The 17,368-nt window shown below is 39.6% G+C and overlaps 2 protein-coding genes and 1 long non-coding RNA gene across 6 annotated transcripts; 2 read left to right on the forward strand and 1 right to left on the reverse strand.

The window, feature by feature from the left end:
- Positions 1-1,168: 1,168 nt before the first annotated feature.
- Positions 1,169-11,914, forward strand: susd1 (sushi domain containing 1). The gene is given in 18 exon segments (XM_088077148.1): positions 1,169-1,842; positions 2,036-2,176; positions 2,615-2,770; positions 3,682-3,834; positions 4,016-4,195; positions 4,797-4,976; positions 5,112-5,291; positions 5,536-5,997; positions 6,183-6,362; positions 7,502-7,681; positions 8,511-8,675; positions 8,874-8,968; positions 9,104-9,290; positions 9,439-9,532; positions 10,714-10,969; positions 11,069-11,108; positions 11,352-11,445; positions 11,792-11,914. Coding segments are annotated over 18 exon segments (2,817 nt in total). The 5' UTR covers positions 1,169-1,787; the 3' UTR covers positions 11,811-11,914.
- Positions 5,890-14,021, reverse strand: LOC148189813 (uncharacterized). Its single transcript, XR_015776495.1, has 3 exons — positions 13,917-14,021; positions 11,330-11,442; positions 5,890-6,014 (listed from the first exon to the last, which is right to left on the reverse strand). It is a non-coding gene; the product is annotated as an uncharacterized LOC148189813 (long non-coding RNA).
- On the forward strand, positions 13,180-17,258 carry zbtb26 (zinc finger and BTB domain containing 26). 4 transcript variants are annotated; one of them, XM_042488443.2, is made up of 2 exons: positions 13,180-13,328; positions 15,211-17,258. In XM_042488443.2, the coding sequence occupies exon 2, from the start codon at positions 15,245-15,247 to the stop codon at positions 16,559-16,561; it is 1,317 nt and encodes a 438-aa protein (XP_042344377.1). In that variant the 5' UTR covers positions 13,180-13,328; positions 15,211-15,244; the 3' UTR covers positions 16,562-17,258. The 4 variants fall into 4 exon arrangements, with proteins under 4 accessions (XP_042344377.1, XP_042344378.1, XP_042344380.1 ...); XM_042488444.2 differs by having other exon boundaries at positions 13,240-13,328; positions 14,980-17,258; XM_042488446.2 differs by having other exon boundaries at positions 13,241-13,328; positions 15,065-17,258.
- Positions 17,259-17,368: the final 110 nt, after the last annotated feature.

The following is a 17,368-nucleotide window of genomic DNA, read 5'->3' on the forward strand; positions in this document are numbered from 1 at the left end:
GTGTTTTTGTTACCTTAGAATGAGCCATTGATATTGACATTCGGAGCGGGCCCTTTTCAATGGAGTTTACCAAATTGTTCTACAGTGGCCAAGTACGGACAAACCACACTCTAGACAAACCTGTTTGCATTTTTGGGTTGGCCACCGCAGTTCTACTAGACACTTTGCACATGGGAGAAGTTTCAGTTAGTTGCCATGTTGTAACCTCACTGAGAGATGCCAATAACGTGGAGGCACGTATACACACGAGTGCATGCTGGCAATGCAATACAAAGTCCTGCCTTTTTTACACAATTCCACTGACTGACAGTGAGTGGCAGTTAGGTGCAAAAATATGTGGTTATGTGCCAACAATGGCAGTGAAAAAGAAACCTGTTTGCTGGAGAACAACGAAATCTTGTGTGCGTTCGACACATTTGTTTGACCTCAGAAAGTAATGTATTTTACGTCTATGGAGTCGAGCTTGCTTAAACTAACTGGCATCATCTGTTCCATTCATGCTTCCCAGTCACTGGCTCATTCACAGGTGTGTGGCAGCAACAGACGACCACTACCATCCAATTACATATATGCATTTGTAAAACATGGTCATTATAGCCTGGTACTTTTTGCAACTGCTCTGCCTTATGACAGATCTATGATATTATTGATTTAACAAAAAATCATGTTCATGTTTGTTTCTATTATGGGAGATTATTTTTTTTCCAACAAGATCATGATGATGTGTATTTGAGAGTTCCCACAAAGAGCAGAGCCTTTTCGTTCAAATTTAACCCTAAAGCCATTTGCTATAAATGGTCAACTCCCTGATGTGTTTCTGACTGAACCAGAGATAACATGGTGACCTATTAAACAGGGAAATTACAAAGAATGGCGATAGACATTTAGTAACAAAGAAAGTCCAGTAGATAAAAAGTACACAACTGCCAAGTAGTTTCACTAATAGGCAGTGATGTGAGGTGGTAGCTTGTTGGTTTGAGTGACACGGAGACCCTACTAAGGACCATGCTGGCCTGAAAGATAGCAGCTCACCACACTTATCTTCTCTTCCCACAGCACGCCATCTGACACCCCCTTGGCACCCACAACAGATGCTGTGGTAGGACGAGCAGAGATGTTGGCTCTATTGACCTCAAACACCAGTTATGCCTATGTGGATTATAATCCAAAGGATCAGTTTGGGTCAAATTTAAATAATTATGGGTTATATACTACTTTAAAGGACAAAGGGTAAGGTTGCATCGTGATATTCATAAAATGTTTGGTCTACAATAGCTGTGTCACTCATTAATAATGACTTGTACTTGGTTTAGTTTCTAAGTCATCTAGTAAACATCTCTTACCTAGCTGTCATTGATTGAAACATATAGTAATGATGCAGTGAATGTGCTTCTAAAAACAACCTAATTTCCACAATGTTTGTACGAGGGGAACCTAACTGTTTCGTTAGGCCAAATATAGCTGTTATCAGCCACCGCAGCATGAGTGTGCAGTTCACCAGAGTGAGCAGTAAACGTATCAACACACGGTGAAGAGTAACTGAATATGTCAGGCAGTGACAGATTACGCCACAAAACCACAAACTGCGAGAAGACCATTGAGAAAAGGAGCTATTTCTCAAAGTAACCTCAGCTCACCCACTTAGCCTCCTCTCAGTCGTGGTTATCAAACCCGCTCAGTGTCATCGTGGTCGGAAGACTGAAGTAAAAAGTGAAAAAAGAAGATGGGGATGAGGAGGCTGAGTGTCTGGTGAAGAGAAGAAAGCAACAGGGGGACACTCAGAGACGATGGAGAGGGGAAACAGAGCAGTTATCGTGGTTTTTCTGCTCTGGGTCATCGCAGGTAAGAGTACTGATGACAGTGTTTTGTCCCATAACAAACATTTAGTGATTATCAAATTTAATTTTTTAAAGTTGAATGTATCATTGACAATTGTGGAGGGGTGAATACCTCTGAAGATACTGTCTGATGGAGGTCTTATATATATATATATATATATATATATATATATATATATATATATATATCCTTTCAGAAATGCCAGCAGAAGGTAACACGATGGATGTGTGTGACACCTGCCACCCTAACGCCACATGTGAAGACAAGTCAGACGGCTCCGGCAAAGTTTGTAACTGCAAGTACGGGTTTGTTGGAAATGGGAGAACCTACTGCCAAGGTAGGACAAACATTTTGTGTGTGTTTGTCATATCATATCATATAATATCATAGATAAATATAAAGGCCAACACAGTTTAATTTGATTTCCTTTGAGAAGTTGTCTCCAAGGAGCAGATTTTGAAAAAAAAAATCAATCTATACTTTAGGCATTACAATGTTGACTATATTGTTTAGATTTTGAGCATACAAACATTATTTATTAGCACTAAACAAAAAGCACAGGCAAGGTGAGGGAAATGTCATTAGTTTAGAAGGTATCTAATCATAATATGGAATTTCTGTTCAAAAGTTCATGGCAATCCATCTCATAGACCTTTTTTGCAAAAGACATTTTGACTTATCAAAGCAGGAAAAGCAAAGGTGGAATTGATGTGACTTCATCTCCTTTTCTTCTACATTTAAGTGTAATAAATGGGTTGTTTTTTTTTCGTTCCAGATAAAGATGAGTGTCAGATAGGATCTAGTAGGATCTGTGGGCAGCACACTACCTGCCACAACACATATGGCAGCTACTACTGTACCTGCCTGGGTGGCTACAGTCCTTCTAATGACATGGCCACGTTCATACCAAACGATGGAACCCACTGCCAGGGTGAGTTTAGGCTCAACCTTGGTCTTTTTTTATAGGGCTATTAAAGACATCACATTACAGAAAGGGGAATAAAGTCCTACATAAGAGATTAAGGTCGGGTTGCACAAAGAAGTTGTTTGGTAAATCTAGGTTTAAAAATGAGCAACTCAAGATTTAAAATTAGGCAGGGCTCTGTTGCACCATTAAAAATAAATCTTGGTTTGGTAAATTGAAGTTTATTTATTTCAACAGAATTTAAACTAATTTTAATCAGTAATGACAAGCACCATATCAAGCAGGAAGGCTCAAATTTTTCCTCCTTTGAGAAAACTTGTTGGCCAAAATTAGTGGAACAATATCGGCAAATCATAGAAGAAGTAAAAAACACGGACAAGAGCTCAGTGAAAAAGAAAAAGACTGCTTGGCAGCAACTGGCTAACTGTTACTCAACGACTGGAGTGAAAGAAAAAAGATACAATGCTCAGCTTCCAGCCTTTTGGAAAAACAAGAGGACCAAAGCCAAAAAGGATGCGGCAAAGTGTGAGACGTGATGATATTTTACCCAATCCATCCCATCCCAGGTTGCCATTGTAAAAGTTAAACCTCCTCCACTGAAGGTTTAAAGTTAACCCTGGATCAAATTGCAACAGAAATAAATTTAATCTATGTTCAGAGAAAAAATTAAACTGAGATTTAAAGAAAGGTTTAAAATAACCATTCTTAATTCTAAGTTAGTTTTAAAGTTTGATGCAACAGAGTTTAGGCTTAAACCATGATTTAATCAGGTTTAAAAGTTAATCCTTGTTGGTGCAATCCAGCCAAAAAAAATGTGGAATAAAATCTACAGGTGACAACATAAATTATTCATACCTTTTTACCTGTAAAAGTGGGTGACATTATTGTTTTTATGTCACATGCTCTTGGTTGTGCAGATATTGACGAGTGCAGGATCCCAGGTCTTTGTGGAGAGGGAGGTCAATGCAGAAATCTTGAGGGCAGTTTTGAATGCAGCTGCCAGCTGGGATATCAAGTCCACAACGGACTAGAGCCCTTCAATCCCCACACAGACAGAGCTTTCTGCAAAGGTAAAACTGCATTAGTGGGATTTGGATAAGCATACTGACAGTTTCAACATATTTCATTTTGCCATGTTTCCAGTGTGAATATGAGTATTGAAACACTACATACTGACAGCCTGCTAATGGATTTGGGAATCTGTGGGTGAACAGTTGGATTGTAGGTTTTATATGTTCTTGTCCCACTTAGTGGTTGACTGTGGCCGGCCTGCCTCAGTGGAGGACACAGTGCTGCTGTCAGTCACAGGGACCACATACGGCAGTGTGGCCATGTATGTCTGTGATGAAGGCTTTGTGAGGAAGAGTGGAGACAACAGCTCTGTGTGTGGAGCAGATGGACGATGGAGAGGACCCACCCTGGTCTGTGAAGGTAACTAAACACAAGTAAAAAAATTGTCTGCCTTTCTCTACAGCTATAATTTCCCCTTCTAACAATGTAGAACTATTAATGATTGTACTCTGTCAACTTTCCTTTTTCTGCTCCCTGGTACTTCTGAAGATTGTTTAGCTTTTCATTAGTTCTGTCCTAATCAAGTTTTTACAAGGGAGGGTGTTTGTTGATATAATCTTAAATCCAAATCTTTATCGCCACATTTATCTTGATAAGTTACATCATTCATCATCATCATTATTATTCTTAGAAATGTTAGCTGTGTTTCTGTGATGTGTTTCAAATAACAAAATCTGTGTTTTAGCCAATCATTGTTGTGTTTGCAGCCAGTATGCAAAAGATGAACAGTATAAATGCTAATATGGCCGTGTGACTATTGTTTTCTGATAGACCTGAAACATTATAAACCCATCTTTTCAGCCTTCACAGCATGATAATGTAATGAAACTCCCACTGATTTCAGCATTTTTTGTGAGTTTTGACTAGTTTCAGGAGCACAGGGATCATGAAACTGATCAGTCGGACAGAGATTTTACAGTGAATATGGTTTCATGCCGTATGTCACTGCTTTGGCCCTCAGAGGTCGACTGTGGCCCTCCCCCTGCCCTCCCTAACTCTAGCATGCTGTGGAATAAGCTCTCGAGTTTGGGCACCAAGGTGCTTTATCTGTGTAATTCTGGATTTGATAATGTTGGAAAGGGCAACATATCCATCTGTAATGCTGCTGGACAGTGGGAGATACCGTCCGTGCTCTGTCAAGGTACACTCACTGCTTCACCACATCTCTGTCAAATTTTACTTTAACCTTATTACATTTTTGCACCTTTAACTTCCAGAACCGAGTAAACTGAAACTGGCATTTACGTTATATGGCTGTGCATGTTGTTCTTTGTAGAGATCTTGTGTGGAAATCCTCCAATAGTTGAATCCACCGAGCTGGTGTGGGACAGTAATTCACGCCCTGGCAGCACTGTGCTCTATGTTTGTAAAGAGGGCTTTTATAACAAAGGAGGGCATAATGTATCGATCTGTAATGCAAACGGTCAGTGGACAACCCCAGCTCTGTCATGCCAAGGTAATTCAAACATCCACTGAAATGATTTTCTTTTCAAATATGAAATAGTAGGAATTTATTTCTTTTTTTTCTTTTTGTTAATTATTTCTTTATTTTACAAATAAAATGACATTAGCCTGCCCTGGCTTATTAGTATTTGCATGCCCACACAGCCCTGAGAAAAGTGTCAAACTTGTATGTTATGCATTCAGAATTGTTTTGTTTAATTCTGAATAACCCCCACTGTGTGCATTTCCTGTCCCAGAAATATTATGTGGGGATGCTCCTATAGTGCCTCATGCTGGGCAAGTGTGGGATGGCAGCTCCACTCCTGGAACCACAGTGACTTACTACTGTAAAACAGGATTTTATCATAATGAAGGAAATAACATGTCACTGTGTACAATTAATGGGTACTGGACGAAACCAAACATCTCCTGCAAAGGTAACAGCTTGCTCCAAATGTCGTTGATTCTGTAGCTGGCTTTGATGCTGTCCCAAATAATTGCTTTCACTCACTTAAATATTGCAATGTGTATCCTTGTAGAAGTTGACTGTGGTGTGCCCCCATACATCCCTCACTCAGTCATGCTGTGGGATAAAATCTCCACTGTGGGCTCTCAGGTTGTTTATCAGTGTAACTCTGGATATAGCAGTGCTGAAGAGGGAAATGTATCAGTTTGTACCGCCAGTGGAGAATGGGTTGGAGCTTCTCTCGTCTGTCAAGGTGATAACGGCATCAGTCTACAAAACACAGTATTGGTTAATCTGCCTCTAATAAAAGTAATAATGCAATTCTCTAACATATAAGCACAGCATCATAATTTGCATGCTGTAATCAAACAGTGTAAATGTGTTTGTCATCATCAAACATTTCAACATCTACAATGACCCGCTGTCTTTTTGTTGTAGAAATCAATTGTCCAAAGCCTGTTTATAAACCTCATGCTAAAATGTTTTGGGACGGCACATCACGCGTTGGCAGTGTGGTGTATTACCAATGTGAGGACGGATATAACACCAGGAGCCTGAGAAACTACTCAGTATGTGGAGAGAAGGGACTGTGGGAGGATATTGATCTTTGGTGTGAAGGTGCAATGTTTGATGACAGATACATTGATAAACTACTGTTTTGATTTCAGAACATTTGCAGCAATTTCCAAAAAATATTTAGGGCAATGGTGTGACATTTTAGTAAATAGGCGTATTTGCTTTTTATCCTGAGAAGCATTGCCAGATATTTTGAATCATATTTTGCCCTTTGTTCGGTGTACAATCAATAATGCCAAAACGTGCCATGATGAACTGGCTTTAGTCTGCACTGTCTCATTTTTAATTATTTCCAGACATGATCAAGACTGCAAAATATAGATTCTACAGCTGTGTTCATGCTTCTCTTCTCACATGACCTCTTTACAGCTGCTCAGACTTGGTGGAGGCTAAATGAGACTCATGAGCACTGCTGTTGTGGAAGTTTAACTTTCATACTTGCTTACTAAGGTGTGCCGTGTCCAAGTCGAGTAATTTGAATGTGTCACTCAACCCAGTTATTTATAATTAGCTTAGTTTATGGCCTTAACCTAGTACAATATTTTAACATTTCCCATCTGGGAACGCTGTGAAGTTCATCAATACCACTCTCATGTCTGTCTGTTTAATATAAGGCTACAGCAAGCAGCCTGTTAGTTTAGCTTGGAAGGAAAAAAGCTCTTTGCAACAGCAACAAAATCATTCAAGCATTCATTACAGTTGATGCTCAGAGCAGCCATCTTTGGTTTTGATGTCGGGGCTGGTGAAGTTCCTTCAACTTTGAATCAGAAAATCCTACTTCAGAGGCGTTTTAGTGAAAACTCAGACATTCCAAATGCAATTTCAACTTACCATAAGAATACAGTCACTGCTCTTGGCAAAAAAAAAATAGGCTACATTTGTAACATTTGAGAGCCATGCTAGCTTTTTCGCCATGTTCCAGTCTTTGTGTTGCGTAAAACTAACTTGTTGAATATTGAGTGTGGTACTGATCCTTTATATAAATCTTAAAATAAAAGCAAATGAGCTTATTTCCCGACAATGTCAAAGTCTTGCTTCAGAATATACATACAATTATACTACGCTTGTTCTCATTATGTTGCATCTCCTGTTTAGCTGTAACAAAAGATTTGACTGTGCTATTAGTATTTTCCACATGCGCGTTCACATCACACTTTGTGCTATTTCATGTCTGTGTGCAGAAATAAGCTGTGGCCCCCCACTAACCCTCCCCCATACTAACCTCCTGTGGGATGGCACCAGTAGACCAGGCAGTGTGGTGCTGTATGAGTGCATGGATGGATTTTACCATTGGAAGGGAAATAATATTTCCACATGTTTACAGTCAGGACAGTGGGGGAAAGTATCTGCGAAGTGTAAAGGTACAGTGATCATCTATATACATGGACAGGAATCTATTCCACTGTGATCTTTTACATGTATTGACATATATTTGTTGACGCATTGTTTTATCTGGTAAGTAAATGATGAAAGCTCAGCTCGATAGAGTTTGAGTCATGTTTGTATATTCCTGCCTTTGGGCTCTTCTGTGCTTGTTGCAAGTTTGGAGGTATATACGTACATGTATGTATATGCATATGGATGTGTAAAAAAATTTTAATTGCATTTTCTGTGAATGATGTTATTTTACCTTGTTTTCTATACTGTGTGGTATTGTATTGTGAAGCACTTTGTAACTCTGGTTTGGAAAAGCGCTATAGAAATAAAGTTTTTTTTATTTTATCTTTTTAAAATGATTATTATTATATCGAGGTGAATGATAATGTTTTGTAACTTTCACATCATCTTAAGTTGTGCTGGTGCATTTATTTCTGTGGGTCAATTCATAGCTGATTGAATGTTGACTCTTCCAGTGGAAGGCATGGGAATGCAATATACAGCATACCCCAAAAGTATTTGCATCAATTAGCTATGGTAAAAAATCAGACAAAAGCTCTGAATACTGTATTAAAAGCTAAATGCAATATTAATTGTGCCACATTTTAACACCACTTGAGAATACGATCTCTCTTAGATATAAACATTGTGTGAATAAAATTGCTGGAAGCTTTTCTCACAGCGTATGGATCTTTTCACACGTTCTTGCTTTGGTTTGATTATATGATCCAGGTCTTGTAAAAGTTTTTAATGCACACACCCTACACCCTCTTAAACACTTAGCTAACTCATCAGTGTTATTGTCTTCCCTAGCAAAATGTGGACCGGTTCCCTTCCTCCCCAAATCAGAGGTGGCGTGGCATAACAGGAGTGTTGTGATCCACCGCTGTGTGGATGGATATCACAGCTGGCGGGGCAGCAATATGTCTGTGTGTGGCAGCTCTGGAGAGTGGCAGAGAGCTACGCTGAGGTGCATAGGTGAGTGAGAACATAGCAATTGAGCAGGAACATCTGTGAGTTACAACGCTCATTAGGCCTCACGTAGTGAAAGCATTTTGATGCTTGAGTGTTGTTTCTGATTTGCATCGTGAACATATTTGTAAAGAGATTTGTATAACAAATGAAAGGTGAAGATTTTATGTACCATTATACTTTTCATTCCCACATCTCTTACAGAAATAAAACCACCTGTCAATCACCTATTTGTGGTCAATGAAAAATGTCTGCATTGGAGAGCAGAGAAGTATGAGGACGATACAGAAGTATACAAGGTAGTTTCTTAGCCTTATCATTTGATTTAATGTGGGTGTGTATGGACAGTTTGGGACACCATATTGTTTTTTTTAATTAATCTACAGAGTGTTTTGTGAGCCTGACTGATGCCACATTTGGTGTAACCATTCCAGGTGACATACACAGGATCCAGAGACTTCCAGAGGTCCTTTCATGATAAAAGGAAGCGATTTCTGAGCTCTAAGTCTGACCAGCTGGAACTCTGTCTGAACCTGCTTCCAGTCACAAACTACAGCATCTCCATCACTGCAGTGTCTGCCAGATTCACAGTCACCGTCACCACAAACACCAGTTTACCAGGTATCAGTTCAACTCTGCTCTGACTAAATGTTTCCCTGCATCAAAGTGAAAGCTGGAGTAATCAGCATTCTGAAAATATTCAGCACTGTTATAATTACATTACATATGATGCAGTCTTCTTTCAACTGAGCATTACAACATTTGACAGTGCCTCCAGCACCAGTTGTCTACTACAGAGAATTTGAGACTCCTGTACCAACTTTGAGGCTACGCAGATCGCCCGACACACTGGACCCAATAAGGTAACAATTAGGATGTGTGATCAGGTCTTCTGTTCCGCTCTAGGTTACAGGGAAAATTAAACCCTATGAGATAAAAACAGACAGACAAACAGTCATGCAACTTCATGCTTGACCTACAAATGTCCCCAATCTAGAATATTTACGTGTCAGGATAATATTCACAGCTTTGTTGAATAATTGATTAAGATAAATACGTGGAATTTTATGTATTGTTCTTTAAAAGATTAATTTTCTAAAAAAAAAATTATAAAACTTTAAACCCCATAAAGTAAAAAGTTACACTGATTATGAAGGCTTATCAAATCTGCCTCCATTCAGTTTTCATAGCTAAACCAAGCAACAATCTCCAGGGCTGAAATATTAGGCCAATATTGGAAATGCCACAAACTGCACGTCCTTGAAAGGCCACTTCAGGCTGGCTCCAAGAGCCCATAGACCCCCTGGTTAAAATTCCCAGCATCATGGTGTCTACGTCCATTATCATAGTGCAGTCTATGGGCTGAACTCAATGACTCACTATGTCCCCTTTGACATTCAATGTCATCCAAACACCTCAGAAAAGCAGGTACAGGGGCTAAAGCAAGACCCATAAATCAGACAATATTATCTTAGTGCAAATATATCTGTATCAGTGCATATACAGTATCAGCCCACAACTAAGTAAAATTGCACTATAGAAATGCCAGACTAGGTTTGAGGTCATTTAGAAGCAGTGTCTCCATTACATAGTCTGTCCACATCAGAGCACTGGCAAGTTTGTTTTTTGTTTTTTTTAAGAGTGTTAAAGGTTCCAAGAGATCAACCTAAGACATTGATAAAGATTTTTTATGTATTTGTTATGGGATTGCGAAAAAAAGGTTATATTGGTCAGGTGTCAAAAGTGACTGAATTATCACACTTTATGACCATATAGATGGTAGCCCATTCATTTGTAAATCAGTATAAAGGCAATGAAAAGTGACATGGTCATACAAATAAATCTTTTTTTATTTTTAAAAAATCAACTGTGATATACTGGTTTCATTACTTTACATAAATGAGATCACAGTGTAAAAAGACCGCATTGACAAAGAAGCCCATTTACCAAAATGTTTATCCCAAATAGATATGTCCATATTCAAGTTCAAACGTTGCATATAACGCCTTCAATAAGTGACTGATTTTTGTTGTTCATTTGGCAGTGTGTACCAGGTGTTTGTGCTTCCTGCAGAGGGGATTATGGTGTTTGACTGTTCCTCTCCTGCAAACTCAGACCCCTCGAACAAAGTGAAGTCCCCAACAGAGTACATCACTGCTCAGATTGATGTCAGACATGTTGGGACAGAGATGAACTTTACTGTAGGGGATGGACTCTACTATGGAGGCTTTTTTAACGCACCACTGGAGAATGGAAGGAACAATTATATCATCTTACGAGCTGTCAGTCAGTGGCAATCGGTGGGTGCGCCTGCTATATAATTAAATATCAGCATAAAACTGCATCCAATTTTGCAGTGCTAAATTTTTGCTAAATTACAAGAGTGTTTTCTCTCGTAGGCTTTAAAAAGTTCCTGTGTCCTGTGGGCTAAAGTACGAGGTAATTCACTGGCCAAAATATTGAAACCACATAGTGATATTTTTAGAATTCTGATTTTTTTCAGACAAATTTTGGTAAATGACAAATTAGAGACAAATTTGGGGAAATAACATTATGCTTTGTTGCTCTCTGGTGAAACATCATATTCATAATCTAGTATCAAAATATTTAAAAATGCAAAAACAAGCAGGTTTAGAAAGTGCCAATTGCCAGTTACTCACACGCAGCATGTCCTTTTTCCAGGTACATCGTATGTTCTGAAGGTGTCCTCTCTGTCGGCTGCTGCATTAATAGGAGTAGTTGTCCTGGTCATTTTGGGTGGATACTGTTTCACCTGGTAAGGAAGATTATTTTATTTGTAAAGCAACATTGATAACACTATGAACTGAATCAAACATTACATTCAGAAGTCATTCTAGCATTCCTGAGATTTTCAAAAATGAAATACATGCATGATCGATTGGTAATTCAGGTTTAATGTTATAGAAAAATGATTACACAACAGTTACGAAGTGTTATTACAGCCTGCAAATTAAATATGCATTTTGGTTTTGATTTTGGTGACAAAATACAGGACTTGTGTATATAAAGTGAAGATGTAGATGTTTTCCAAAAGTTCAGGTAAAACACAGGATGCATAATTGTAATTTCATGACCTGACTTCCCTCTGTCTTCTTTTCCAGGTTTTTCAAGAGGACATGATGCTCACATAAGTGCTGATATTCTGTCATTTTTGTTTGTCGGGATGACAGATTAAATTGCATTCTTAAATTACTTTTTGTATATATATATATATATATATATATATATATATATATATATATATATGTGTGTGTATTTTTTTTTTATATTTTTAAAATGATTAAAATAAACGTTTTTAACTTCATGAATGCTTGAACGATCATTGGATGGGAAAAACATAGGTTCAAAGCTGAGCAGACTGATTTAAGAAGAGTTCCAAACATATATTAATAAAATATTGAGAAAAAAAAATCTTTTGTAGTCATCAAACATTGACCACCCCCTACCTATAATGTCAAATAATTGATTACTGCCCCGCTTAGATGATGCTTTTAGGGATCATGAGAGAAAAACTGGAAAATTAATGTATTTTATTTTTAAAAATGACACTGAAATCACAACCTGCTGTATTCACAATTATTATCAATTTTAAAATCTTGCTGCTTGTCTATAAATCACTCTGTGGCTCAGCACCAAAATATACCTCTGACATGCTTGTGACATATGGGAAATGGACTGTACTTGTATACGATTTTCTAGTCTTATTGACCACTCAAAGCACTTTCACACTACACTGTCACATTCACCCATCCACACAGCGATCACACACTGGTGGCCAAGGCTATCGTACAAGGTGCTACCTGCTACTCAGTAATCATACACACACACTCACACTCCGATGGTGCGCCATTGGGAGCAATTAGGGATTCAGTATCTTGCCAAAGGACACTTCAACATGTTGCCCGAAGGGGCCGGGAATTGAATCGCTGACCTATCCTTTAGAGGACTACCCACTCAACCTCTGATCCACAGCCATATGAGGGGGGGGGCCTCAGGACAACTGGGGCTGGCCTACTGACCATCCAGGGAGTTAGAATAAAACATGGCAAAGCAGCATTTTGATATCATGTAGCACAGACTTATTTTAAACTTGATTTTAAATCATTTTAAATAATATTCTTATCTTTGCATCTGCACTTTTGCTATTTTCAATGGTGATTCTTATTTTAAATCTTTTCATTTATTGTTTATATATATATATATATACACACTTGAGAATATCTTATCTTTTATTGCAAATCTGTATCTTTTATTTTATATATATACATACATACATACATACACACACACACACACACACACACACACACACACACATATATATATATATATATATATACATATATATGTAAAGCACTTTGAATGGCCTCGCTGTATGAAATGTGCTATACAAATAAAGCTGTCTTGCCTTGATTTTTAGATTTCTGAAATAACAGTAGGGTAATTGTGGCTTATTTAAATCTAAAAAGAAGTCTACTTAATGAGTGAGAGAGGATGAGAGATGCTCCCTGCTGCATGTACTGGGCCTTTAAATGGGTTTTGCATCCGGAGCAGTTCCTTCACATCCCCAGACACACAGTGCCAGTGTCCTACCGATGACAGCCCATCTATAACAGGATTGTTTACACGGGTTAACAGGTACACATTACTTATTACTGTCTCTTCTGCTGTAAAAACAAAGTTATATAGCCTAGCTTGTTAGCTAGCTTGTTAGCTGCAGTGTTGCTCGTTATCAGACATGCTGATATGGCAGCTAAAGAGTAGAGGAGTAGGCCAAAGGGGGACATGGAGGCGATTTGTGATTGATTGTTTACAGCTAAAGCTAACGTCAGGCATGGACTGTCACTTTGTGCAGTTTTACTTTTTGTCTTGTTGAAGTAGGCTACCCAGGCTACCGAATTTCCCTGAAAAGAAACCTAATATTTAAACGTTACTGTACCGACGGTGCTAAGCTAGCATCGATACGACCATAACGTCAGGTCCAGTCGACTCGGACAGCGGAAACCAAGTGTCCGGGTCAGACAGTTTTACTGTAATGTCTTGTGTATCGGCAAATATCAGCAGTACTGAAACAATAAGAGCATTTTGAAACTTGTATTACTATTTGATACCATTCGGCTTTGAGCATTATTCAACAATATTTCATGTTTACGTAGCCACCAGGTAAAACAGTAGATTTTGGGCTAACAAATACAGAGTGTGTTACAATGAAATATGTTTTGTTACCGTATGTTTTAGAGGATAAACGTCGAGCCGAAGAGTGGGCGGTGCTTTCGAAAATAATTTAAGACAACTCGAGGCTAGTTTATGTTACAGACACGCTTGCTCGTGTTAAATTGGCAGAGTTTAAAGCGGCGTCTGCTTGTCAGACTTACCCGGGTTAATTAGAGAAGCACGCGCCAGGCTTGGTAGAGACTATGATGATATCGTGATGGTTGTGATTGACGCAGGTGGTGGTCGTTAAATTAATTATCTCATCAGATTTCATTTAAAAAAATTGCTGTTTCCTTTTTAATGTAGAAGACAATGCATAATTCACTAATATACATATCTATAAATATGTATTCTGAGGCTACGTAAAACCTTTTTAATTTTTAGATAGGTAAGACAGTCTACAGCAGTCAACTGTTACAGATAAAATATGTAATTCACACAATTTTATATTGTGCGATCCTTATAGGGATAGTATTACATACAGTATATATGTTGGCACATCTGTAGTTTTGAGAAGCTAAGCAATGATACCTACTGCTATGGATGTGGGTTACCAACAAATCGTGTTTTAACCTACTAAAAAATGTCCTACCTAAAAAAAATCACTTTAAATGTATGCTATATTGAGAGTATTTTCAGTGCTTACCTGTCCGTCAGACAGCCCGTTTCAATAGAAAAGCAGGTAGCAGCAATAGTTCCCCATCTAAGTAACCAGACTCTATAGAAAAAAAACAGTCATTTTAGCTCTCTGAACAGGAGCTGCCAGTATACCACTGCCTCCATCAGTTGGTTTAGCCAGCGTTATTGTGACTTTGGTGACTCAAAACTAACCCTTTTAGACACCAAAGTCACAAAATCACAGAAAGAAAATAATGTGTTTGAGGCAGAGATAGACGAAAAACTCCTGTGTTCATCAATGTGAAATCACTGTTTTTCTCAATGGGGTCTGGCTTTGAGAAAAGCAATCGAACAGCTTAATTTTTCGGGTAGAAACCACTGTCTGTCAATAAGGTAAAACAGCAAAAAATATTCTTGATATAATGTAAACTTAAACAGATAATGATTTTTTTTTTAGGTGAGACTTTTTGTAAATGGCTAAACACGATTTGTTGCTGACTCAGACACAGACACAGCAGTTGATTGCTTAACTCCCATGACAGACTTCAGCCTTCTTCTCCAAACTGGGGGCATGCTGACCGACATCTGCTGTTTGTAATCTACTGGCTATGGATAAGTTCCCCACTTCAACATCTCTGAACTTTCTGCCAAGGAGAGATTATACAGTCTTTGAATTTTTCCTAAACAGGTGAATTGCTGCTGCTGCCGGCCCTCAGTTCACGATGGCCCAGAACCAGGTGATCCTGCAGTTCCGCTTCGCCACATTCGGGGACTCCATGCTGCAGAAGATGAACCTCCTGCGACACCAGAGACGCTTTTGTGATGTCACTGTGCGCATCAACCAGCTGGAGGTCCCTGGTCACAAGGTAGTGTTTGCTGCCGGTTCTTCATTCTTGAGGGACCAATTCATCCTTCAGCAGGACTCCAGGGAGGTCCAGATCTCCATGATCCAGGAGGCGGAGGTGGGCCGGCAGCTGCTTCTGTCCTGCTACACGGGCCAGCTGGAGTTTCCTGAGCTGGAGCTGGTGCATTATCTGACGGTGGCCAGCTTCCTCCAGATGGGTCACATTGTGGAGCAGTGCACTCAAGCTCTCAATAAGTTCATCAAACCTCAGTCTGGACGCCAGCTGGAGGTGGATATGAGGAGAGAGAAGAAGGAGGAGGGATTATCGTCCCAGGCTCCGAGAGAGCAAGAGCGCTCTCAAGCTCGGACTGTCCATCAGGAGGGGGAGGAGGTTGTGCAGGTTGGAGATGATAACAATGGCGACGATGATGACGACGACGACGACGATGACGATGATGATGTGATCATACAGCCGATGTCCCCTCTTCAAATCTTGGCCAGACGTCCAAAGCCAGGTGTGGCGGAGAGTGACATCACTATTGTCAAAGTGGAGTCTGTGTCTGACGGAGCAGAAAACTCCATAACTGGTCACTTTCCCAACAGCCCACCTGCTGCCCTCCACTCTCCTGAGCCGCAGCATTCCCTCATTAACTCCACTGTGGACAGTCGTGGCAGCGAGATGGCGGTTCCACCCGGCATGTCCGGATACCCGCTCAGCCCCCCTCCACCGTCCCCTCCCGCAGAGAAACACAACGTGCACCAGAGGAACTACGACAAACCTCTCCAGTGGTACCACCAGTGCCCCAAGTGCGCCCGGGTCTTCCGCCAGCTGGAGAACTACGCCAACCACCTCAAGATGCACAAGCTGTTCATGTGCCTGCTGTGCGGCAAAACCTTCACACAGAAGGGCAACCTGCACCGACACATGCGTGTCCACGCCGGCATCAAGCCCTTCCAGTGTAAAATCTGCGGGAAGACCTTCACCCAAAAGTGTTCTTTGCTGGATCACCTAAACCTGCACAGCGGTGACAAGCCGCACCGCTGCAACTACTGCGACATGGTTTTCGCCCACAAGCCAGTTCTCCGTAAGCACCTCAAACAGATCCACGGGAAGAACAGCTTTGACAACGCAAACGAACGCAACCTGCACGATGGCGGGCTTGACTTTGATATGAAATCGGTGGACCTTTATTAGTAGCTTTGTCGAATCAGTCATTGAAACTGGTGTGATGCAGGGCGGCTTTCCCTCAGATGGAACATTATCACCCAAAATTTGTCAGTTGAAGACACAGACAATATGAAGCTGGAGCTTGTGATTCTTCAACGGCTGGTTTCTAATAGTGTCAGTCTCGACCTGATGGATTTAGAGGACATAAACATTAAATATGTTTTTACTGGTCTCCGTTTCACTGTAGCTTCATTACTGTGGACTGTTTTTTTTTCTACAATACATTGTAGATGCCTTCATGTCATACTTGAAACTTAAGCACTGAAACAAAAACCATTGACTGTACTTCATTAGTTTTATTGATGAATTAACATGTCTCTGTGTACGTTGTCCAATGAAAAAAAAGATTGCTAATGAAAAATATCCACATGTATTTTGTGTATACAGTCTACTGTAGCCTTTCTTTCTTACCTGTGTGGATAAGACGACATGAACTTTATCAGTATAAAGAAACTTGAAAGAGGGCGGGTAGAAAAAAAAAGATTTTATTGAAGGCAAGCTACGCCAGTAACAAATGGGATGCCAAAGTGTCTATGTGAACTGAAATGGTTCTTTTATACAGACTTTATATCGGAGGTACTATTGGACCAAAGTGACATTGTATCTGTCGTGTGTTCATAGAGGTCAATGTGTGTTATGAAATTAAAAAAAGACTGTTAATCAGTGTTGGGTTTGGGTGTTTTTATTGTGATACAGTTTTCTCCACTATTCATGGACACTATTCATACAATATTTATGGACATAAAGTGCAGCATAAATGTAAATACTGCATTC

This window comes from Plectropomus leopardus, chromosome 4, assembly GCF_026936395.1.
Source record: "Plectropomus leopardus strain MGB_pleo_1.0 chromosome 4, ASM2693639v1, whole genome shotgun sequence".
In the NCBI taxonomy this organism is placed as follows: Eukaryota; Metazoa; Chordata; class Actinopteri; order Perciformes; family Serranidae; genus Plectropomus; species Plectropomus leopardus.